This window comes from Seriola dumerili, unplaced genomic scaffold (genome assembly GCF_002260705.1).
Source record: "Seriola dumerili isolate Sdu_G_001 unplaced genomic scaffold, Sdu_1.0 BDQW01000011.1, whole genome shotgun sequence".
NCBI lineage: Eukaryota > Metazoa > Chordata > Actinopteri > Carangiformes > Carangidae > Seriola > Seriola dumerili.
Window position 1 is genome coordinate 2246221 of NW_019174266.1, and position 26358 is coordinate 2272578.

At 40.7% G+C, this 26358-nt stretch overlaps 1 protein-coding gene across 1 annotated transcript in view; it reads right to left on the minus strand.

Moving 5' to 3' along the window:
• nell1 (neural EGFL like 1) overlaps positions 1–26358 on the minus strand; it is a 242836-nt gene that overhangs the window by 170652 nt on the left and 45826 nt on the right. The window contains exons 4-5 of the mRNA XM_022748050.1: positions 25742–25912; positions 1749–1845 (exon numbers count right to left, since the gene is read on the minus strand). Coding sequence (XP_022603771.1) covers positions 1749–1845; positions 25742–25912 — 268 coding nt within the window. The remainder of the gene's footprint in view (positions 1–1748; positions 1846–25741; positions 25913–26358) is intronic.

Consider the following 26358-nt stretch of genomic DNA (forward strand, 5'->3'; position numbering starts at 1 on the left):
TATTACATCATCATCATGATGGGCATAAGGCAAAGGTCTGGTGACGTAGCGTACAGAGCGACCAAGTCCACATTAGGCGGACGTCGGGGCGGATGAACAAGCTTATAAAACTGAAGACAGTTTTGGCGTGGGTTGTGTCTAATGCAACATGTCGCCACATGGTGAGGAACTGCCTGAACAATTAAGAAACCAGACTGTGAGACTTCATAAAGATGGAGAGGGTACAAGAGCATCAGTGAGCTACCGAACATAAGCCGAAACACAGTTGCAGCAGTGTTTAGGAGCTGTGGGAGCCAAGCCACCAATAACAGAAGGCGCAGTGGACATCCTTGAAAAATAACGCCCCACACACAATTCACTATTTATGTGCCCTTCATTGAAAAAACAGATGGGTAGAGTGCTTCTCACTTGATTACAAAAATAAAAGAATGGAATCTCACTAATGAAGGGTGCGGTGACTTTTGTTGCAGCTGGTCCTTAAATATGGAACTTTCATTAGAGTTTAATTAGTCAAGAATTTCTGTTTTTCAAATTAATTGGCTTCATTCATCCTGAGCTTAAGTTCAAAACAAAATGAAACTGGATAACAGGATTTCAAATTACTTGGAGGACTCGTTGGCCAGTGTCAACAGGTTTAGTTAGTCGTATAGTGTCAAGCTACTGTTAGCAGGACAAGTGTTACAATTTGAGCAAACATTTTAGAGTTATTTTCTGTGGCCCTGCTATACTGACAGTTTATTTCTTATATCTGTCAGCGCCTTTTATTCTCTCTGTAGTGAAAATCAAAGCTACTAAATTTAAAGTAATAAAAGTTTTGGCCCATAAATATGATGAAAAATAAATAGTAATACAAAAAAAAAAAAAGGTGCAGCACTAAATGGCCCTCTGATACACTGATCAACAGGTCCTTGATTCCAGGTGCTACAAGTGCACCTGTCAGCCAACATGCAAACTCATCCCAGTGTAAACCTGAAGGGAGAATCTTCTCATTCCCTCCGTCACTTGACACAAGCCTGAACGTTTTTCCTACCATCTGTCCCTGCTGCTGACAAACACTTTTTGAGTGCTCCCTGCACATGAAGGGGAACACAGACTCCGAGCACTGAGCCGACTCAACACAGGGAACTGGATGATGGAGCTGCGTCTATTAAGACCAGAGTTTTCTTTCAGAAGAGGAAGCTCCTTGAAGTGTCGGTGTGAGAGGGGATGAAGGAAGGAGGAGGAGAAGGAAGCAGAGTGAAGAGGAACAGTGAGCTGATGCGCAGCAGCGATAGTGTCAAAGCACGGGGAGGAGAAATAATTTAAACCACAGTAGGTTCTGTGGTTGCTAATCAATATGTTACATAGATAAAAATAAAAGACCCATTGATTGCATGGCAGGTGGGCAGGAGAGGTGGGAATATCAAGAGCCTGTGCACGTCTTGGTGATACCACGCTGCCCCCTCCCTGCTGCGAGCGCATGCAGGAGCCTGACAAAATGAGCAGTGATTAAAAAATCGACAACATTGTAATGGGCTTGGGAATAAGCGTTTCAAAGCACACGTTGAGCTTTTGCAGTTCCTCTGTGAGCCCTCAGTGCTTCTTTCTTGTATCTTCCACTTGGCTCTCTTCCCCACACAGCCTACTCCAAATCTGGCCAATTATCCATGCGATCTTGAATGCAAAGCACGTTCAGGTATGGGAAAGGAAGTGTATATGTGTGTGTGTGTGTGTGTGTGTGTGTGTACACATCATCTGTGGGTTCTTACCTTAAACAGGCCATGCTTGTGGCTGTGCTGGCCTAGCCACACTCCACTGCCTGGGGTGAGCTCCATCTGAGGAGGGTCTATCACCCGCTCGTAAATCCTGCCAACAACAAATCAGAAGAGAATGTTTGGTTATGATAACGACACACACACAAACATGTGTCTCTTTTTGTCCTGAGCTGGCAGGAACACTGATTCAATACAGCTGAATAGGAGAGGAAATCCAACAGACTGTGTGCATGTCTGCTCCCTCTCGCCCTCTCTCTCCCTTCATGGAAAACAGAGAGTGTAGGGCAGAGGCTTTTCTCCTCAAGCATGACAGCCAGTCTCGCCTCACGGCTCTCTAACATGGTATTGATATCTAGACCTGAGATGCAGGCTGGATTAACCATCCAACTCCTGACACAGACACAAACAGACTTTGGCATTATCAAGGCAAACAAACCTCAGCGTCATTCACCATTTTTTCCTGCGCTGAGGTGGGCTTAACGATGCCAGCGAGCTCCCATGGGCCTCTGTGAGGATGTCACAGAACAATTTGTCAGGTTTTGCCCTCCTCCTCCTCCTCCTCATGCAAGAGCTCATGCCTCCTGCTTGCAGGGACGCACTCGGAGTGGCAAGCAGATTTCTCTCTTTTTCACCTTTCACTGAAAGGGCATTGCAGTAATTTAGTGCTTGTTTTGATCTCTGTGATAGAGGAATTGCAATAATGACTTCAACAACATGTTAGGCTTTACTTCAAAAAAAAAAGTAAAAAAAGTTATAGTCACTATGTTCAGGAGTCATCAAAGTGAAGAGGAGTCGTCATCATCATCATGCAAAGTAAAACTTCCTCTTATTAGTGGTGGGGGTTATTTCCCAAACAGAGTACAGGACAGAGAGTGAGGTTTGTGAGCCAGAAAAGGTCAGCAGCTGAGCAGGTGATCAGTCTTGATATATGACTGTACCAATCGGCCGCACATAAATCACATTCATTTTTCTGCTTTTGGCTAATACTTAAAGCTCCATTAAGCTTATTTGTGCTATTAACATTGAGTGAAATGACTCACTGTAATGTCAAAAGATCGCTGGTGCTGCTAATCCCTGCAGCGCTGAAGCTTTCAAAAAGGTTTTCCGTCAGCTTTTGGTTTTGATTTGACTGAACATATGGTCGACTATAAGGACTCTCACTAACCCACCCACCATATATAGAAGCAAGTTACTTAGCCTGCACAAAAGGGGAGGCGGGGGGGGCAATTAGTAGGAAAACATCACAGTGGTGTTTCTCTCAGAAGCTAACAAATCATGACTATAATGGCTGTTAACATTCAATTAACATTTCACACTAATGGAAAGAGAGTGGGCTCCATTGGGATGCCATTTTTACTCCACATGTGAAATACATGAAGTGGGCGCTTGCTAACATGTTAGCCATAAGAGCAATATGATATATATTACATACATTACAGTTCTGGGATGTGTTTTCTGATTTCAAGTAGTCAAGCATTACTTTTGTCAAATTGAATGCACTTTTAAATGTTATGCTGTGTGTCGTCCTATATGAATTCAACACAATACAAGATTGATTGATTCATCACTTTGCAAATTATACTCTTCTGGCCTGTGCGCATCAAAGTAAACACATTCAGAAACTACACATGGTGGATCTTTTTAATCCTAAAAAGAAACGATTTTTCCTCCAGCGAGAGAATGAATCAATTACTCAACAGCAGCAGAGTTTGTCATCTAAATATATGTATCACAGTCAGAGTCTCTTTTATGTCAGTAACTGCTTACAAAGGAGAAGCACGATGCCACACCTTTCTAATTATAGGGCATTTATTTATACGCATGCATCTTCTAAATAATGCATCTTAATTCTTGAATCTGCAACTTTGTGCATATGTTATTCTGTGCACATATTTCGTGCTTGTTCATTCTGATGTGCAAGTGCTGCAGTGCCTCAATGCTGTTTATGCTGTACCTTTCTTATTTCCCACCTGCTGAGAGAGCTGTCACTGCAGTAGAGAATGTAGAGGTCATGTGAATATGCTCTGTTTTGTGCCCCCCCCCCACCCCTCAAAAAAAAAAAAAAACCTTTCCATCTTCACTTCCTTCACCTTCCTCTCGTCAGCGGCTCAGTGGCGGTGAAGAGTGGGAGTTTCACAGAGGGGAAACACTGGAGAGAGCGGTTATCATGGCGATGATGCCAATTAGAATAGTGATGTGCTCACGGGCATATTTGCATGCTCTGACACCACAGGCTGCACCCATCAACAGCCAATTATATGGGACATCCACCAGTCAACACACTGTATGGTGTGATTAACAGTCCTCTTCTGTCACCATGGTGCAGGATTCAATGAGCTACACTTTACAACCCAGAGAATAAAAGAGTGAATGTGAATAGATGTAATTAATGTGTTGGCAACATTTTACATTCATTAATAAAACATTTTATCACAAACCATAGTGGTATTTAGTCAAGCAGATGGCTTTGGTTTTTTTTATCCAGGTTTTGAAATTTCTACCTCCACCCAAATACAATGTAGATGAACAGAGGTAGTTATTTTTTTTATTTTTTTTTTGGAAGTAAGGTGAACTGAACCTTTAAAGTTATGGAGACAAGAACTCCAACTGTATTTTTGATCATATCTAAGGTTGGCTTGTTTTGGCAATAGACATTGACTATATTTACATTCAGTAATTACCTCTGTTTTAAGTCTGCCATTCGTTAATTGCATTCAGATTGCCAACCTGTGCATGAGGGGATTCACAGGGAATGATGCAGCATGTAATCCATCGTGACTGATTGTGATTTTAACTCCCTGACATCGGCCCCGCTGTTCACTGCTCGCTCTGCCGCCGCCACGTCGGAGCTGTATGCTGTATTCCTACTGCTGCTAGTTAAACATTAAAAGCATTCAACAAAAAAATGAGAGACGAGACGAGAGAAGAGCGGCAAGCAACTCCTCAGCAAGGTATCCAACCCCACCATGCCCTACTGCTGTGTGCTGCGTGTGGCGTGAAATGAGACTGCAGTTTCTCATGGTATGATGGGAAAAAGGCCAACTGTTGACTGATGTCTTTATTAACACGACACGAGTTTGTTTGGCTGCTTTGAAAATACCAGTTGCTCTTCTGTTGTATTTTTGACAAAGCACCAAAGCATTCTGGGACCTGTTGTATTAAATCACACTCGCTGTCACGCCCAGTAACCATGGGAGTCACCAAATCAACCAGGACTGAAATCTTAAGCATTGTAACTTTAATGTGGGATTAGCAGTGGTGCGGTGCTTTGCCAAATCCCTTTAGTATCTTCTGCACATTAGCAAAAGAATGCTAATCAATAAAAGCTTGTTGGACATGGAGTGGCTTGCAGGGGAATACATGATACACTACAGTTACATGAACCAGACCCATCACTTCATCCATAACCAGTAAAATAGGGCAGCGCTGCTCCACTTTCACACTGCTCCTCTTAACCTTTATCAGTGTCTGTGCGGATGTGAGTGAGACAGAGAGAGACCCACATCTCGACACAAAAGAAAAAGTCAGGCAGGCGCGGAGCGACTCGGTCATCATTCATGTGAATGGCAAAGCTGAGGCAAAGAGAAAGCCCTGCGATGTGGACAGTGCTGCATTGTCGTCCAGCTGGAGCCGAGAATGCGCTATACAGTGGAGACTGTATAAATCCACATCTGAACACATATTTTGTTGACAGTCCTACTTCAATGAGCTGCCAGGCCGCCTAGTTTCCACTGACTTACCGGCCGAATTGAATAAACTACATGTAATCTCGGGCAGTCAGGATTTCAGCTATATTGGCTGGCTGTTTCCTAAGTTTGTCTTTAAGCCGCCGATAAGAGCAAATAAAAAGACAAAATAAACACTAAATAAAGCCACAAACACTATCAAAAGCCCTGTCCAGAAAATTCCAAAAACTAACAGCTTTCTTCTTCAAAAGTGAGACACAATATTTAGGTCTTTGGCAGCCTTCAAGGCTCCCCTTCAAAAGAACAATCTCAATCACAGCCTTCATTATTTGCTCTGCCAATATCAGTCGGCCACACTAAACTCCAGACCACTTCCAATTTTCCACTAGTTGAGCTTGAGACATTTTCTGTCATGTTTGTGTCTTTCCTTTGCCAGAGATATGAAGTCAGAAATCAGGGAGTCAAAGTCCCTTTTGAATCACTTGCTTCACTGTGGGACAAAATTCTCAAAGCTCTCCATTAATCCACTGCCAAAAGCAAGCTGGGATATGTCACGTCACTGAAAGCGGGAGGGAGATTACTGGTTACTGTGGTATTTTGGGCAGGAGGTTAAAAAAAAAATGTGTACCACCTTCTGTAAAATGCTTCAAAGGTGTGTGTGTGTGTAAATGGGGTTGGTGTTTGATGGCCCTTTATCAAATCTGTCAGAGAAGAATCTACTTATGATGCATCAGCATCCGGGAATGTTTCCTGACTAGCCCTGAAGATTGCTGACAACGGGAAACAAAAAGGATTTAATTTAATAATAATTTTCACGAAATGTAAATAATTCCTGACCAACACCCCCTAAAAATTGCTGCTGCCTGTGTGTGGATGTGTGTGTATGTGTGTGTGTGTGTGTGTGTGTGTGTGTGTGTGTGGTAACGTCCTCTTGTATACAAGCCTAGTCAGTCTCCTGCAGAGCTGTTTTCAGTCTGAATCCCTGCAAAAGAAAAATGTGTCCATTACATGTCTCAGTAACTCATTTCAGCGTGTGCTTATTTAATAAAGCAATTCCAGTTTCCTTTCATAGTGATCGTCGCTTCGGCTGACAGCGCAGCCAGCAGCCACGCAGAGGAGGTACTCTGAAGAGCATATCTTAATTAACAGCGACATAATGAAGAATACGTACGTGCCGGTGAGAAGTGGTATGTGACAGTTTCTAAGTGCCACAAGCTGGTGTTGTGTCAAGGTCTGTTGATATGCGTTTCCCCTTCCTAACCTGAGCGTATCCTTCGTGACATACCAGCCACAGTCAGAACGGTTATAGTATCTGAAAACTGAAAAATCTATTCTCAAATCGACTTCGATTTAGCGGTTTAACAAAGTTTAAAAGTAGCATTATAATCAAGACCTGAAATTTTATATTTAACAACTAAAACTCAAAGAGCTGAAGCTATTTAAGAACTAAAACTCATCAAAAAGGACAAACCTCAAGTTTGATCAGATTGAAAATCTGTTTCCCAAGTGACTAAATGACTGAATGTAACATTAGCATTGTGCTTTACTGCTTTGTTCAAAAAAAAAAAAAAAAGAGATAACAGGTTGTCAAAAAGATTTGACAGACTCTGTGTTAAAAGTAGCTTGTCAAAATGTTTTGATCGTTTCGTTTTTGTGTGGATTTGTGGCTTAACCAGTCTTTCCTGTTTTATCCACAATCCAAAATGGTGCAGCTACAGGAACACGATGGCATGACAAGCATATTGCTCTTCAGTGGACTCCGTCTTTCTAATTATAGTATAAACTGCATCACTATTGAACCTGTTATATTATTGTTCCCCCAGATTTTGAATTTTAATAAATGTTATCATGACATCATTTATATTCTGTTTGTATTTGTATTTCAATAACAAATAAGTGTAATAAACAATTTTTAAAAAGTTCTATAAATTAATCGACTTAACTCGACTAATATCTGACTGATATCAGCTCCTACTGTGACCCGTCTGTCCAAGGTGCTGCCACTGTCATCACCAATGTTGCCTCAATTACATATTCTATTAACATAGTAATAAAGTATATTTTGAAACTATTTAATTTGTTTTCCAAACAGTTTCTGCTCACGACAGCGATTTTATGGGAAAAGATCAGTGTCTTGGTTAAATATTGAAAAAGTCAACAGGTAACCGCAGTCTTTTCCTGACTTTAACCAAACTTCTTCTTCTTTTCACCAAGGTATTTTTGTGACATAAGCCAAACCCCCTGCAGGATGTAGGTGCTGCACTCTTTACACCTGGCAGCCGTCACCAACCACCCCGCTCTGACTCCTATGCTGTACAAGAACGTAGAATTTCGCGAAGAGGAAGAAACATTGGCGGGGATCGGCACAAGAATTATGTTTCCTCCAAAACATACTGGTAAAGAATATTTAGTGTATCGGCATCATTTCTAGGAGACAGTGTGGCTTGAATTAACTCTTAAAAAAGTTTTCCTCCTTCTCTTTTACGTCCTAACATTTTGGGGAAAAGTTTCTCTCTTTTTTTTTGTCCTCTTGAAGCGTTCAGGCTGTGTCAGGAACTGTGAAGCCCCTTGAGATGCTTCGGTTGATTTCAAGCTGTAAAAATAAACATCAGTTGACTTTACTTCTGTTTCAGTGGATTCCCGCAGTAAATGGCAACATCATACGGCTTTTTCAACTGAGCCAGCTGAGCCTAGACATTCATCATGATACCACTCCAGAGTATAGGCGCAGTGCACGAGCCGAAACACACAATACTCCACACTGGACGCGGAGAGAAGATGTATTGTGAACAAAACGTACACAAATTACCACGAGACTACCTTTCCTTTGTGAATACAAATTATGCTCTAGCAATTCTAATGTGCTCATAATAATTGGGATGATTCTCAGTTACAGTCCATTTGCTGAGACTGGATATGAATTCCAGCTCATTTACATGTGAATCTCTACTCTGCTGTACAGAAAAAAAAACCACCCATCAGCACTTTCCTTATGCCAACACACTGTATATTCCGTTGTTATTCTTCTAATTGGATTTTTGTACCTAGAGATGAAAAGGCTGTAACAGACATGAATCATCTATACTACAGTGAGCACACACCAGCTCAGGGAAATTTGCAGCAAGGGACCGGTGCTTTATGAGTTTAACTGGAAAAAAAAAAAAAAAAAAGCTTCATCCATTTACAAGTCAAAAGCACAACTCTATTCCACTTTCATCCTCGGTGTTAGGGATGTTAGTGAACAAATCACGAGAGATAGCAAATGAGCCAGCCATCACATGGGAATGTCTGTGCACAACTACATCTCTTAGTAACACCTCTCCGACAGTGGCAGCGGCAAAAAAAAAAAAAAAAAAAAAAAGAAATCAACAGCAGTGTCGAGCCCTTTATAAAGCATTACAGCTGTTCAGAGTGCATCAGACAACATGCATGGTGGTTCCCAGTGTTTCACAAACAAATGCGTACATGTGTGACATGTCAGACACTGCTACAGAGACATCATGTTGACGCAGCAAACAGGAGCATAAAAACAATTTAGAGCACTCTCTATATATCTCTGCTCTGTCCTTGTCTGCTTTTATATGTAACTGTTTACTGCCTCTATTTATTTTATTCATTTATTTATTTATGTATTTGAAGGACTTGGTTTGAAAAATGCTACAGAAATACAGGTTTTCTTACTCACATTTTCCTTTATGACAGAAGAGAAAAGTTAAAGGAATGGAAAAGGGACAAAGGAAAAAAGGAAAGGAAAGAGGAGAAAGGAAGGCATACTTTTGAAGATCCGTGGTAGTGTTGTATTTTCTTGACCTTGAAAATCAAAAGTAGAGGTGAAAACGGGTGGAAGGTTCATTCAAATGGGGCAACGCAAAGTGAATTGTTGGTGGTTTTTGGGGAAATTGGCTCTTAGGTTTTACACTGAGGTACAGACGTCTCAGAACCACATCTGCTTCTGACTTGAACTGATACGGACACGGGGACATACAGACAGGTGACAAATTAAAGGATAATAAATTAGTGAAGCTACTCGGTGGAGCTGAAACAATTAGTTGATTAAGCTATCCGTGGAACGACAGAAAGTTAATCTGCAAATATTTGAGAAACCGATTAATCCTTCAAGCAAATATTACCTATAACTTTACCTTGTTTGCTGCTTCTCTTTGGCTTATGTAACAGAAAACTGAAAACCTTGAGCTTCAGGAAACTGGGACACAAAGAAGCAGAGTTTGTTTTTACTTGAAGAGCTCATTAGCCACATATAAGCAATATTTAATTGTTTATTAGGTTAAAAGAAAGCTTCATATATTAATGTCTCTGTCTGATGAAGGTTTAAACATTTTTACACAATCAATTAATTGATTGATTGTTTAGTCAATAAATCAAGAACATAATTGCTAAATTAATCAATAATAAAAATAAAAAATGTTAGCTGCATCTCTCCTCCTCAGTGGTATGAAGATGACGAATCGGTTTGAGGAGGTGGAATAATGCTGTGCTGGTGCTTCTCCTCAGACTCTCGTCTTCTCTTGACTTCAGTGGAAGCACTACTGTATATTCCGGCGGCTGTCACCGCAGCTCTGCGGTATCTTCTCCTGAAAGGGCATCTGTCAGTCTCTCTCATACTCCTTTAGTGCTGCGGATGAATCAAACTGTACCAGCTCCACTCAAACTGGAGCTCTGCCACCCACAGTGGTTGAAAGACGTCGGCATTATGCTCCGAGATGGCAGAGCTGCAATTTTGAGTCAATACTCATATTCAACGTTAAATCTGGTCTGAGTTGTCTTCCAGTAGAAAATGAAAGATGCAGAATGCCTAATGGAGATGGGTTTTTTTTTTTTTTTTTAAAACATGTGTTTTTAAACATTATGGAAATACATGATGCAAAAAGTAAAAGTAAAACTAACTGAAAAGAAGTGGAGCAGAGTACCATTGAAAAAGGCAAGGAAACTACTGCCTGAAACTAGAGCATATCCTAATAAGATGGCAGATGTATCATGTTTAATGGATAAAATGACCCAAATTCCTTTACCCCCAGCTTGGCACAGGGGATAATACTGGTTTTACCTACAGTATGTAGATGAAGATAGAGTCTAATCTGGCTTTGTCACCCAATTCCCAAAGGCACTGCACGCCTGCTTCCTCTCTGTCTCAGAAATCTGTAATTACTTCACCTCAACAGTGACCTTATCTGTTGATAGAGGCTCCTGTCCTTTTCTGATAAGACACAACTACTGTAGCTGCAGATACATACCGGGGGGAAGAAAAAAAAAAAAAGAGATGGAGAGGCTGGTAAGGTGTTTAAGTAGGCTTATGTATGTGTGTGTCCGTCCCCTGGGTCTCCTTGGAGCAGGGAGCTCCTCCTGTCCTCCTCCCCCTCGCTGCCACCAGGGGCCCTAGCTGGGGCGTCTGCCCACAGGAGGTGGGTTGGAAGCTGCTGAGTTTGATGCAGGGAGGCTACAGTAATGACACACTCCATCACACCTGACACCAGACAGCAGTGAACCCCAGACACAAGAAGGCTGCTAGGGAGGACTAACAGCCTCAAATCCGCTCCTTAAAAACAAAGTCAGATACTTGAGCAGCAGGATGATGGAGGCTCGGGTTGGGCTAATGAAGACGGAGAGCTGACACAGTGCTTCTCTCACAGATCCTGACCCGGGCACGCAGATACGTTCATCACACAACAAGATCATTAGGAAACTTTCTATGACCAAGTCTGACAGTAATAATTTGCTAAACCAGAGCAGGAATATTGTGTCGATACACATTATCCAGGGAGTCCCTTCTCATAAACCAACACATACTGGCACTGAACGTTCAAAAACATTGTTATTTAACTTAATCCAGAGTTTAACAGAATGATCCAATTTTAATTCTCTGTTCAGTGACAGTGTTGCATCCCCGATCGGTCTCTCCCCGAATCCTGGCTGTCTTTTGTGCATACTATCAAAGGCAGAAAGAGCCCAAAAATTATCAAACAAAAGAAGAAAAAAAATACTGTGGTGATCACATGGTGATTAACTGTCAATCAGTTCATGCCTTGAATAAATTCCAGTTAATAATAGCAATTTACAGGCTTGAAACACTGATTGAAAATCCCAGTCGGACGGTGGAGGTTTGTCTGTGCAGTCTTACTCACATGAGGAGCACATTACAGAAAATCAATTGGGGAAAAAAAGACTTTACCACCACCATTCACTGACATTTAAAATTTTCCCTCATTAGGCTGCCTGAGGCAGAAGGAGTAATTATTCGCAGAGGCCTGTATGAGCTACTGCACTGGAACCACAGCAACCAATTGATCTCACCGTGGGTTATTCTGCTGGAGTTGCCCCATTGATTAGAGACCCAAGGGCCACATATAATTTCCTTTGTGCTCTCAATGCGCTCGGTGTCCTGCGCGGTTGTGACAATACAACCACCCAGTCAAACAAGAGGAGCTTTCTGGTCAGAGATAGCGACTGTATCTCGAGCCCAGCACTCGCCAAGAACCAGGGAAAAGGTTTCAAGGTTACAGACAGCATCATGTGGAAGTATTAACCTGATTTCAACTCATTATCATTCTTCGCGCGGTGCCCTCCTCTTAGCTGGCGCGTCAATGATCAGGTAATGAAGTAATGAATGCTTGCTGCTCTGCTGAGCAGAGCTGGCACTGCCCTTCAGACGAAATTAAAACGTTACACCTGAGTTGCTCATTTGGAGTAACATTTTTAGTTCTTCATGCATGGCTTAGCGAAGACTTAAATCTGCCCATGCATATCACTACTACTGATCTTACAACATATATATTAAACCTTAAGAAACATTAGCGAAGAACTATGAACTGCAAAAGACTAAGAGGGACCAATGGACAGAAAACAGTATTAACAACTCTATCATTAATCTAATGTTCCATTCCAGTGTAACAGCCTTGTTCTTGTCCTAATGATAGTTTTGGCCAGGCTGATGAGCTGCTTAGCAGGTAAGAAAAAAAAAAAGGGGGTAACATACCTTCCAGCTCACTGGCCTCTTTAATGAGCAAAGCAGAATGTCATTTTCTGCCTGCTGGTCACAAAAGCTGTGCAAGTCATATCATTATGAGATCTTTAAGGTGGAGAGCTGCCGACATCTCCCCTCCTTCATTAGCCGAGTGTGAGCCATCAGTCCACTTCGTGACATACGTCCACACATTAACAACTTTGTGGGAAGCACAATGGTCAAAAAAAAAAAAAAAAGGAGCAGAAAGGACAAAAAAGAAATGAATACAAGTCCCCGCAAAGAACGGATTAGATGGAGAAGAGAGCTAGAAACAGGGAGTCTGACATTGAAATGTCACGGTCGACAGTATTCAACCATAACTAAAGCCTTACCCTTCATGTAACCTTAAACAAACCCCAATCCAACACCAGTCTTACCAACCTTAACTTCGATTATTAACAAACTGCTTTCTTGGTTCACATTATGTGAATTATATGATTATATGATTATTATTATTATGGACTGCATCTAATGATTATTTTCAGTATCGACTGATAGCTCAAAACAGAGGAAAGGCTGAAAACCCTAAAATTAGAGAAGCAGGAAGCAGAGGATGTTTGGTATTTTGCTTGAAAATTACTACGACAATTTATTGATTATTACAATTGTAATAAATTATTTTTGGTGGATAAAATTAGTCACAAATAAACAAACAATTTCATCAGCGCTCAAATGCAAACGTAATTTAACAGGTAAAAAGTCTAATTCATTAGTTTTTCACATAATCCGCAACATAACAAATAAAATATGGTCTGTTCGGAGTTTTTGCCCATTTCACATTTAATCTGATTCTGTGTTGCAACAGAAATCAACACTGATAGTCAGCTGTTTTGAAGATTTAATTAGGACATCATTCAAAAACCATCATGAGACCGAAAGACAGAGAGAGAGAGAGAGAGAGAGAGAGAAAGAGGATCAAAGGGGCGTCAGAGAGGTAAAGCATTTGAAAGAGATTTTTTTAAACCAAGTCTTCACACTATAACTGAAACACAGACAGCTGCAGTGTGATTTGTCAAGAAAAAAAAACAATAGCCGGTGGCAGTTTAGTCCTAATTAAATCAATAATAACCCCTCTTTCAGCCACAACAGCAGCCCCGTTTAGGCCGTAACTACACCTTAAACATTTATGTACATGGATGATTTATAGGCCAAATGAGATGAATAATGTAGACCAGGCCACATTGTTAGCCGGGCATCTGGTTAATTCAGGCCACGTAAACGCCTCTTCATTATGATGTCCTCATGCTGTTCAAGCATCTGCTCCTCTCACTGTTGCTGAACCGAGCATCCACCGGCCTCCATCAGTCATTATACAACAGGTAGTTTCAAACAAGCCGTCCGATTGGTCGCATACACTCTTAACTAATGTTAATAATTCCAAACACGTTACGTAGAGACAACTTTGGATGATGCAACTTGGCACAACTCTCTGGTCTTAACTGGTCTAATTAGGCATTACATTTCAAATTGCCAGAGGGAATATCAGTTCTGATTTGGATCAAATTCGGCATCTTGTTGCTGTGTGGCCCAAAGGTTGCAGATTTAACTTTACTTTTCATCTTACGCTGCACACGTTATTACTTTGGAGAATTGCACTGCGATCCATGAAAACAGGAAGAAATGTTGATCAAACCTCACAACACAATATAAAAGCACTGGACAAAATGAACAGCTCAATTATTTTACTATTCTCGCAGCCTGCAGTGGGACTAAAAGTGCTACAGGAAAGGTCAAAGGATCATTACAATCAAAAGGGAGTAAATTAATAATCCTGGCAAATACTACCCACAGTACCTTTCAGCATTTCTTGGTTTGACCTGTTGGTGGCGCTATAGGAAAGGTTTTAGTTTAGTTTCCGGGGGCACTGTATTTGTCATGAGCCAAAGTCTGAAACTTTGAAACGAACATTTCAACACATTGAAACTAAAACTACGAGACACCAGCCATGCTGCCACCTCTGTGAGGCTGTAATCAGGCACAGTGGTTGTTTGAGCCATATGCTACCATGCTTACAATGCCAATGCTAACATGCTGACATTTAGCATTAATGTTAAAGCAGTAATGTTTACCATGGTCACCATCATAGTTTAGTCAATCTGACGTAGTTAGTTTTGCAGGTATTTGGTCATAAAAACTGATGGTGGCAAGTGAGGGGACTCACCCAGCTGTTCAGATTCACTTTAAGAGTTGCAAGAATGTCTGTACTGAATTTCATGCCAGTTCATCCCAAAGCTTTGAGACATTTCCCCTTGAAACAACAAATGTCTACTCATGGTGGCACCAGATGTAAAGTCCAGTGATTACCAGAGTCAGTAGGATACATCCTCTGGATGCCATGAATGGTCTGCACAGAATTTCATGGCAATCCATCCACTAGTTGTCGAGATATTTCACTCTGGACAACAGTGGTTGGACTGACCTGCTAACTAACTGACAGGCCAACAGAGTAAACAGTAGAGCCATCCTGTTATTATGGCTAAAAACAGCCCGATAACACCTGCAAGTGAACCATAGCACACCATAGGCCCTCTGCACCAGTACAGCCCCTACCATCACCACATGATAGAACACAGCACAGGGAAATACTCAGCAGGTTTTAAAAAATGTTTAAGATTTCCTCTCACAGTATTTATATTTTACTCTCATGCTGCATTAGACAGCTGCTTCACTCAAAGACTCTCTGTAACCATCATTGCAGGTAGACAGACACCTCAGCGCAGCTAATGGAGTTGTATCAATAAATCTGTGTCTTCAAATCCTTGACCTTGAATAATAAGGAAATAAAAAATTCTGTCAGAACTCACTGGTGTAAAGTGAGGCATGACTAACACAAAGCCTCTCTGAGCCTCTGACTAGACACAAAACAGCAAAAAATAAATATAAAAATTGTAAATGAGGTGCAATTGTTATTCAGTTATTCAGCTTATCCATAAGTAAAGCTTGTCACTGATGAGTGTACAAAGCCTGTTGCTGTGACACCCATACTCTCCCAAACAAAAACCTGCAGCAGAGAGAATACAATGGTAAACACACAGAATAATTTGCTCCTAACGTAATCACTTAAATATAAAAAGGAGCCGTAGCCTCAGACACACCAGACAGCAGCAAAAACTCAAAGGCTCAGTCCTTGAATATTGTACTTATATTATTACCAAGACTCATCACAGTTTAGAAGGCAAACTTCCTGATCAACTTTGACCTACCTTACTTAGTGTAGTTTACCTGCAGCACACAGTTTATTTGCAGTGAGGGATTATTATCGACACTTTGAGTGCTATAAAGTGATTCAGATAATCTGGATAAACTGTTGGCTTGTTTATAACATAACGATGACTTTGGTGAGTAAAATGTTACCGTAATAAATAATAAAATCGTGTCCATAACTATGAAAATTAGATCCAAGTTTTAATGACCCAAAATGTACAATTTCCAAATTTCAAGATGTCATTGTTTTTGTTATTTGTTATTGTTTTTGTTGTTATTTTTTGTCGAATTTTGTTGTTAAATGTGCATCTATTCAAGATGTCTTTAAGATGCAGAATGTAGAAAAATGAAGTCTCTCTCTTTCAAATCAGCTTTGATCATAATATAAAATGATCAAAAAAAATATTGACAAAGTACAATTCTAAAAAAGTAGACAGTACGTCTACAATGTGAGCAAAACAATCAAGAATTAGCACAAACAAATGTAAGCGTAGCATTCTTCTGCAAAATACAGTAAAAGAAACGATTCATTGAAAAAAAAAAAAAAGCTTTCTCTCTCACATACACACACATTAAACACACGCAGAGTATTGTCCTGCTTGTCCTGCGAAGAGAGAACTCTCCCTTCATTCTCCCTCACTGGTTTCTAAGATCTTTGTTCTAATATTCCTCCTGGTCTTCCTCCTTGTCCAGGACTGTCTCTACCGACAATTCGAAATTCAGCTTTAAGTCAGAGAGAGAGACAACATACTGAGTGACTGAGACACAAAGACAGAGGAGAAGACAGCCTGATCATTTTAATAATACCCCTCGTGTCCCCTTTGTGTTACAGCGATCTCTCTTAAAACACTTACACGATGTGCGTTCATGCATGCAGAGAGAATGTGGCTGTGCACATCGGAGCAAAAGCATGACCTATGGATGAGCTAAATAACTGGATGCCATTTTTGTCCAGAGCTGTCTCCATGACAACTGAGGAACTCCATTCACAAGGCAAAAAAACTTATATGTAGTTAAAAGCTCAGGGGAAAACTAGTAACTTTGGTTTAAGTGTTTTCAGTCTGTTAGCTTGCCAGACTATTTCTAATTTCCAAAAACTTGGCATGTAAGAAGGTTTTAAATTAAAAGGTTCCACATTTTACACTTCACTGGTGTTTTGTCTGAAGTTTTGATATCGATAAGAAGAACGATGTACTTTCAGTTTAGTTTTACATCTCCTCTCTGACTTCTCTCTACAGCTCTAGTAACAACAGGTCGGCTCTTTCCTGATTGGCTGACTGTTTTCTGAGTTATCGAATCAAAATATGGCAAAGCTCAAGAAAACACTGAGAGAAAACAAATCCTACAAGGTTGGATGGTGGGTTCTGGGTGGGCGGGGCTTGGGGCATGGCCGAGAGTGGAGTGGAGAGTGTCTTTGTTGTGACATCACAAATTTACAGGAAGTCCTGACGGCTGGTTTTAAGGCTCAGTTTCTGAATACAGGCTGTGTGCATTTCTCTGTGGACTGAGGCTTTGATACTTTCACAGTATTAATAAAGAATATAGACCTGCTTTATAATTAAAAAAGATATGGACGATTAAATTCTAAACAGAGGATGAACCTTTACCATTTTGAATGTTTTTGAGCTTTCCTCTGTTACGCCAGTGCCATTGTCGGGCCAAAATGTCAGTTTTAAACACTGGACATCCAATTACTTTTTAAGCAGATTACAAAGTTGGTCAAGCACATTGAAACGGTTCGATTTGAATGACCCTGTGACCTTTCCACTACCCTCAGGACAAAAGGTACATTTTAACTATCCTGCTATCAAGGCTCTGAGTGCAGCAGAATTTTCAGTGTGTTGTTCAATCTGTGAGTATTATTGCGCTGCGGATGCCAGTGGGGCTTTAGACTTGATGAAAAACTAATTCCTGTACACAGTCCACTGAGGGAGAAAGTGCTTGCAGGCAGAGAGCAGAAAAAGCAAAAAGGGGGTTAAGTAGATATTGAAAGGGAGTTGCTTTTGTTTGGAGCCCATTTCAGTGCTGTATCCCGAAAGAAGGAGCCAACAAGGAGAAGCAAGTTACTTTCAACTCAACCCCGCACCAAGGTTGGCTTTCATATCATATCTAAAGATTACACATGCAGCAGGGTCCAGGCTAAACTGGGTGCCAAATAAGAAGCAGCACAGGAGAGGCTAAGGAGCTGGCAGCAGGAACTGAGCGGTGGCGAGAGCAGCGGCAAAGGCCCCCTGAGAAACACCAGCCAGTCTGCACATGAAATGACCTTCTGCGAGGAAGGGACAACCGAGTGGTTGTAAGTGACAGGTACAGCCAATGTCATTACTGCGATTAGCTATTCAGGTCCAAAACAAAGAGCTGACTCCAAGTGTGTGACAAGGGCGTATGTACTGGGTGTCTGCCACTAATTCAATTAGGAAAATTTGGAAATTGCAATTACATACTACAGTTATGTAAGCATCTGACCTTGTCTAAGCTCCACTGTGGCAGTACTGCAGGTAATATCACACGAATCTGTGTGTGGGAGAGAAATGACCTGCAGTAACTGAATGTGTTCCAATGAAATGCATCTGAAAATGATAGGTGGAGGAGGTAGAGGACCGAAAAAGTCATTGACTCTGCATTAGGGAACCCACTGCGGCTCTCTTTTCACTCCACACATCTGAACGCAACAACATTTTGTATTTCAATATGTATCATTTCTCAATGTCTGAGCTGTTGCTGAAGCAACACAGAAAATTCATTTTTCATCTGGACAGGTGAGTCATAACGATTTTCCCAAAGAGGTGCAGGCAGACGGAGCAGCAGCGTTTGGTCTGGGTGTCAGTGACTTTGACTGTTAGTCAGAATTTATTTGTAGAAGAATGGAAAAAAAACAAAGCTGATGTATTGTGACCCCAGACAGAGGGCAAAGCCGCACAAGCATTTATAACAGCAAAACTCACTGTGGCTGGCGCTTTTGCTCGCGGAGATGAAACACATCTGTGCTGAACTTTTGCATAGTGCAGAGTTCAACTTTGGTGAAGTTTGGCACACAATTTATGCAGTTGATGACGATTTTAACAAAAATAAAATAACTCAGAATATTCCAGATTTCTTATTCTTGTTGTAACAATTACAATTACAAACAACAATTGGTCAGCCAGAGCCTGAAGATACACAGGGCTCCTCATGAGGAGCTCATCCAAGGCCCAAGTCTTATATCAGTGCAATGAACATACCCACTGGCCAGGAGATATTTTTCATATTATCTAAGAACAGTTCAATACCTTATTCAATAATAGGATGATACAATCTGTTCAGAGTTCAGAAAACTTTATCGTCCCTCCAGGGCACACAAACAACATACAAAAGCCCGCTGGACAGCAATTACAGCCGTCACAGCAAACAACCAAATAAAAAAAGTTGTATCTGCTCATCAATAAGCCACAATAAAGTGCTGCTGAGCAGTACAGCCAAGGTTTAGTGCAGATTAAGCGCATAAGGAATTTTTAAAACCTGTTGCTCTTCTTGATTTTTCGAGTTTACTGCATCATCCTAACCAGAGCCCACAGCAGTCCAGGAGACCGGAGGTAAAGCTCCCGCAACACTGACTCCTCCGTGAGCAATCTGGATTCATTAGAGTAACATTCATTTTCAGGTTACTACAACAACAACAACTACGAGGTAGCGATCAGAGTGCAAAACAGTCAACGAAGTGATACTGGAATATCTTCCTTTCAACGATTGTCTGAATGTCAAACACCAGTCTTGGTTCAATCAAGTATATCTCTTTTGTTACCGAGGTCTGACTCTCTCTGAGATAAACATTTCTTGATTGATTAATTTACTCATCAATTTAATAATTATTGAAGCAAGATTTGGGGCCGTAACGAGTCCAACTGCAGACATTTCAGCAAACTGTACTCCAATAAATCACGGGGGTTTCCTTTGGAGTACGCTACAGATTTCCAAAAGCTCCACTTTAACTTCAGGGACAGCATCCCAGCGAGTGCGCACAAAGTGGAAAATCATGTACTTGATGGAAAGGTTGTGCCGTGGGATTTATTTTGTTGTTAAAAGGGCAGGGTGGAGGCTTGTGTTGCGTGATGTCATGGACAGGGCCAGCAGGATGTTTGCTGCGCACACCATCTAGAATAACGGATGGTCAAAGAATAAAAATCTTTAGATTTCACTCCAGCCCCAATTCATCTCCAACGTTGAAAATCTGAAGTGCTGTAGTACAGCATAAACCGATATCCTCAGTAACACTGCAACTATCATTCATTATCAGTTTATTTAACCTGTGCCATTCTGATTAACTAATTGTTGGGTCTATAAAATGTCAGTAAAAAAAGGCAAATTTCCCATCACCAGTTCCCACGGTACAAGGTGTTGTTTCTAATTGCTAAATGTACATTCTGGTTTAAATTTAGTTTACACTGATTCATGTGACAACATTATTTTTTATTGAGCTTCAAAGTTGGTGTTTGACCTTAAATTCTAAAATTGACTTTTAAGCCAACATGGTCGAGAAGTCCATAAAGAAATTTTAACGTGTACAATTCAGTGACAAATGAGCAAACTCCATTCGCTGAGGAAGATCATGTTATATGGTTGAAAGCTTTTAGTTCTCATTAAAATTTTGTCACTCATGTTAAAACTTAATTTTGGTTGATTTGATTGATATATGTTTTGCAATATTGAGCATTATTAACTTTATAATGCTATTATACGGTTCAATGATTGTTATTAGCATTGGCGCTAATTGATTGATTGACTTTATTGTACACCTCAGTGGAAATTTGTCTTTGTCCTCTCCCAAAGAATGTAGAGTAGAAAATACATACACAAAACAAGCCATTAAAAACATATAACATATACATGAACATGCAATAGTGAAAATGAGTAGCAACTAAACAGGTAGCAGATCTTATACAATAAGAGGACGAGTAACAAGTGTTCCCAGGTGAAGTCAATTGGTAATTTTATGGTATGGTAATAATTGATAATTAATCTACGTTCTTGTGCCATGTTATAATATATACATAACATGCTGGTGCAGATAGAAAATCATCTATCCAGCACTTTTCATCCATGTTGATCCCAGCTGAAGGCAACACACTGCCTCTCTGTGCTCCGTCAGTGTGTTGCCTAAATGTCTTTACTTCTGTGATGTTTTCTTTGCATCGATCTCAGACAGGGACAGACGAGGTAACAGACACAGGGGGAATTTCCATGAACTCTCCAGTGTCTGATCCACCTTCAGATTAAGTCTAAATCCTAACCTAAGGTAAAAGTCCTTCACTTGGACACAGTGACTCGCGTGCTGCGGTCAAACAGGTACGAATTGAAGCCGTTGCCCTGCAGTAAGCCAGAGGATTTTCTTCTTGTAAGCAACAGTGTCAAAAACACAGACAGGTGTGGCAGGGATATCCAAACGGATCAAGTTAGTCAAATAGAGGATAATGTTACCGTGTCATATGCGCAAACAGCAACAAATTTGAAATCCTCTGTTACTGTGGCAGCAAATGTTTTTCTGGTTAGTATAACTCCAATGAATGTGTTGAATAATTAATCACGTTGCCTGTTAAGAAAAAAAATTGTAGACTCCAAAGATCTGTCAGACTTCAGAAATGGAGGGCTGTCTGTAAAGTATAGAGCACTGATGAGCAATTCTATTTCCCCGATGGGTAAAAGGTGTGAAATATAGATGGGGGATAAAGGGAACATTCAATTCATTCAATAATGATGATGATGATGATGATGAGCAACGTGGGTCAAAGACATTTAAGTAGTTAGTGACTGAATTCATTACAGTGTCTGGAATGATTACTTTAAGCCTATTTGTAGGAGCAAAAGTAGGAGAATTAAATGATAGCACAGGAAAGTGATGTAATTTCCCAGAATGCCTCCAAAGAAGGGATGCACTTACTTGGTCTGGGAGACTGAAGTGGGGGGGGGGGGGGGGGGGGGGGGGGGGGGGGAGTTTTTCCAATTAAGAAAAAATGTTAGTGTTAACCAAACCTCCCATATCGCATCCTGCTGTGTGATCATGTTTTGTTTTGTAGGTTGCTCCAGAAAGATTCCTCCACTTTTTCATTCTGAGAAACTTACAAACATGTTTTTCATGATGCTTTTAACTGCTCAAACATTTCCTTCTATCAGACATTGTAGCTGCTGAAAATACCAAATAACAACTGACCTAAAATGAGCCTACAAATTAATCATCAGTTTCCACCATCATCATTCATTTAGCTGACATGTTGAATATGCACAAAGGATCTTTTACTGACTTCTAAGACACCTTTTCTCATTGCAAAATGTTGTTGCTGTTAGTTTTTTTTTTTAACTGCATTTTAGGGACACTAGGGGGCACAATAACTCCACAACAAGCTAGCTATCAATTATCATAATGTCGTTATGGCTAAACGTGTTAGTGAGCAGTTGCCTGTTTACAGCCTGGCTTTGTCTGAAAGTAACAAAACCGACAAATCACTAATTAACGCTTAATAAGCGTAAAATCGACAAGTTTCCGGCATAGCATCTGAAAGAGGGAAGCTGCTTCTCCCTGTGTCGAGCTGTTATGCTAAGCTAAGACACTCAACAGGCAGATGTGAGAGTGGTACTGATCTTATTTTTATTTATATTTCCCAAAATGTTGAAATATTCCTTTAATATGATAATATTGACTTGTGGATTATTGTCAACCTGTTAGTCTTTGCATCATAACCACTGGCCTTGCTTACGCTGCATTTGAATGAGCCCAGAGGGCCGGACTGCTCTCTGTGTATGTCACAGTTTAGGCATCAATAAAACAGGAGCTGTGAAGGCCAAAGAACCTACGTGGTAAAAGTTCACCTGAAGACGTGAGGATTAACTGCCCTCTCTCACATTTATAGATGCTTAAAACCATTTAATGAGCCTTGAAATCAATAAAGTACTGTTTAGTACACAAATCAAATTGCTCTGAATTTCAAGGCTATTGGGTCTGCCAATTTGCTTTGAATGGAAAAATCATTCCCCGCACTTAAGAGTGAGATGATCACGTTATCAGGGATATGATATTCTAATTCTTCTTCTCTGGTTTTATGTTTTTATTCCTTGCACAAAGTTGTCATCAAAACCAAATTTACTTAGTTGTTGTCAAAGTGGTGAGAGAACAACTAGGAGGAAAAAATTGGATTTCTAATTCAGACTTTTTTTGTTGGATGACTTCATCAGCATTAATCCTCGACAGAAAATCTTAAAAAAGAAGGTTTTTGTGAATAAATACACAGTCACACTGAGACCTTAATAACTATAATCAGAATGCAAATCAAAAAAAGAAAATGGCAACTGCTTCCCTTTGTAACCAACCTAAATCCAGTCCTCGTATAAACTATCCTCATTAGTGCCCTCTGGGAAAGTGTGATTGGTAATTCTGGATATATTCTGCTCACTGCAGTGTTTATCAGCTGTACAAAAGCATCTCATTACAAGCTATATCGCTGCACGCTACTGAAAAGTCAGCATCAAATGACGGTAAATATAGTTTGGTTTAATGGGTTTTCATTTCAGCACTTTAGGCAATCAAACCTAGAATATTTGAAACTTTTTGTATCAACTGTGCAGAATCTTAAGCTTAAGGTAAAGAACATGAGCCCATGAAGCAGACATCATTGCACTTTTGCATCATAGCCAAGTTTTTAAACAAACATCCAGAACAGTTGGACCTGAGTTTAAATACAAACTTTGACCATCAGCTGATCTGCCACCATCGTCTCAAAGTGGCATGGGGAGGGGGGGGACAGCATCACATCAGGCTAAAGTGCTGCTGTTTTGTTTCTCTGATGAAAGGTATCGTGAGCTGTGATTGCTACTTTGAAGACAATGTGTAAGCTGATTTGCAAGCAGGTGGTGTCAGCTGGTGCGTCTGCGGGTCACGGTGAAATGCAGAGGGGTAAACATGTGATCAGCGCGGAGTGCGGCAGCCGATGAAGTGGTTGACCTTTCTGTCCGACCCCGTACATCTATGGCAAGGGGGGCTCGGTAATCATGATTAAATTCACACTCTCACCGGCCTCACGTTGACCTTGCAACAAAAGCTTCAGAGCAGCTTTACATAAACACCTTCACATCCTCGCCATGTATTGTTAATTGAGAATAAGCAAATGAATTGCATTGCAACACAAGAAAAACTGAGGATTCCCAAACGAATTGCTTGTTTTGGCGAATGTTCTGGTTGAAGAAACGGTTGCTTTAAATGAGATTAAGCAACATTTTGCAGGTGTAAAACACCTCTGTAGTGCTACTGAACTTCATTACAAGCTGCTGAGAGTCTCTCCAAAGCTTCCTGCCACAACAGCTTCACACTGAGACTTTCTTTACAGATTCAAAAGTCTAACAGACACTTTGCAAAGTATTATAGGATGAAATTAGCGGAAAGCTCTGAAGCAGGATGTGTTTTTGTAATGCGAAACATTCAAAATGGCTTCCCTGATTGATGCACGCACTAACGATCAAACAATGAAGAGCTGGATTTATTTTAAATTTTTACCTAAACACTTGTCAACCGCCTGTTACAGAAAAGTGTAGCTGTATTATATAGAAATTAGTAAAACATTAACTAGCTAAATACAGAGATAGTATGCAGCATTAATATTATTTACAGAGTTCAATATACTGATAAGTACATTCTTATTTATATAGTATTTTACTGTGGAGGTGTATAACGTATTTCAGAGTAAAGTGCAGTAAGGAGATACAGGGTCCTACAAGAACAACACTAATGCGCCAAACAGCGCAAAGACGACACCCGGCTGTGGATTGTTATTCTGGTGAAATACCTCAGGGAGAAGTTTCAACAGTCGCTGTTCTTTGATCATGTTCTTTGTGAAGCTTTAGAGATTTCGCTACTTATGGATTTAATGCTGATGAATCTTTTTGTCGTGTGTTCTTCTCACATCGAGGCAAACCGGTGAGTCAAGCCGAGTTAATTTGTTTAGCAGCTGCTTGTTAAAAGCGATGCTTTAATAGTGAGGAGAGGTTTAAAGACTGCTGCAGGTTGGGGGAATGATTTAATGGTATTTGTTAAACAGATGCTGGTGTGTGGTGAAGCCTCGGTTTATCAGAGGGCAAAACAAATATTGAATTAGCAGCATTATGACTGGAGTTAGCATGGGCAGAGCTGTTTCATGCAAGCAACACCACACAGTACTGGTCAGAGAAGGGAAATGACTCAATAAATATGTTTATAAGGCAGAATGTAAGAGTCTAGCTTGGTGTCATCCTTCACTTTCATACCACTCACAGCCACCATCAGATGACAAATGGTATCAAACCAACCCATTCACTGTAACCGTCTCAATTAACTCAGCTCTCAGCCAAAGAACTGTAAGTGCATAAAAAGTTTTGATTCCATTTTCATGTGCTCTCCATCTCTTTTATCGTCACTGCTTTCTCATCTGACACACGGCCACTTCAGCCATAATTAATCGACAAACCACCGGCCTAATGGGAATAATAGGTGCCTTGGAAGAATCAATACTACAACGCAACCCCACCCCTCCTCATGCATCATACAGCTTTTCATCCATGAGAGGTGACAAAGCATTACCTCGAGTCAAATTTACACCGCTTGTTCACAGCGCGTCTGTCTAGCAGCTACATTAAGAAAAGGACAAGTAATGTCTTCCTGGCTCTCAGGAGGGAGTGTGAGGGTCGAGAGGGACTGTCACAGCTGAGGTGCATGTTTATAGATCAACTCTGACTGAGTGCTCCTTCAGAAAAGTGCCTTCATTACCCAATCGATGATGCGATTATATCATTGTTACTTTCCACTTCATTATGGAACAGTGTGAGCTGAACACACATCCTCCAGGCTATATAAAGACACAGCCTTTCTCTTACACTGTGTGTGTTAATTTGTCCTTGGATGTTTCATTGTCAGTTAACAGCCTGTCATCCACACTGAGACAGTAGCAAACAAATATTTACCTTGATAAACACTGACAGCTCATTAGCGGCGTGACTTCAGGAGCATGGTAAAAATACAGCGACCCAGCCACTTATGACGGATTTATCGAGGTGTTCCATGTGGACGCGTCTGTGTGCGTTACCTGTTACAGTCGACGTGCAGCAGTAGGTGGGAGGCGCTGATGGTGAGGGCGATCTTGTGCCACTGTCCATCGGCGAGGCGGTAGGGGAAGGACTCGGAGCGCGGCTTGCCTTTGAAGCGGTAGTGGTAGCGGATCTCCTCTCTCACCCCGCTGCTCTCCAGCTCAAAGTAACTGCAGAGGAAGAGAGGTGGTCAGAGGTTAAGAGACACTCGGTCTACTGGTTCAGCGTAAAGAAATATCTCAACTCATGGAGGACTAAAACATTATGGGTACGAGGTTTTGTACAGAACAGGTTAGTGAGCTGTATTTATGACATTTATTCCCGAATGAGTTTGAAAGCTTCTGAAGTGGCTTTTATATAATCAGTGACCCAGTGATGAAACAATTAGATGATTGATTTGTCAATCAATAGAAAACTAATCCCACTATCTGAATAACTGATCAATGCTTTAAAGTCATTTATGAGGCAAAAATGATAAACATTTGCTGGTTCCATCTTCTCGATTGTGAATGTTGCTGCTTCTTTATGTTTTATATTATTATAAGTTGAACAAAACAAGCAATCTGAAGATGACATCCAAGACTCTGAGAACTTTAAATAATTACTTTACAGTATT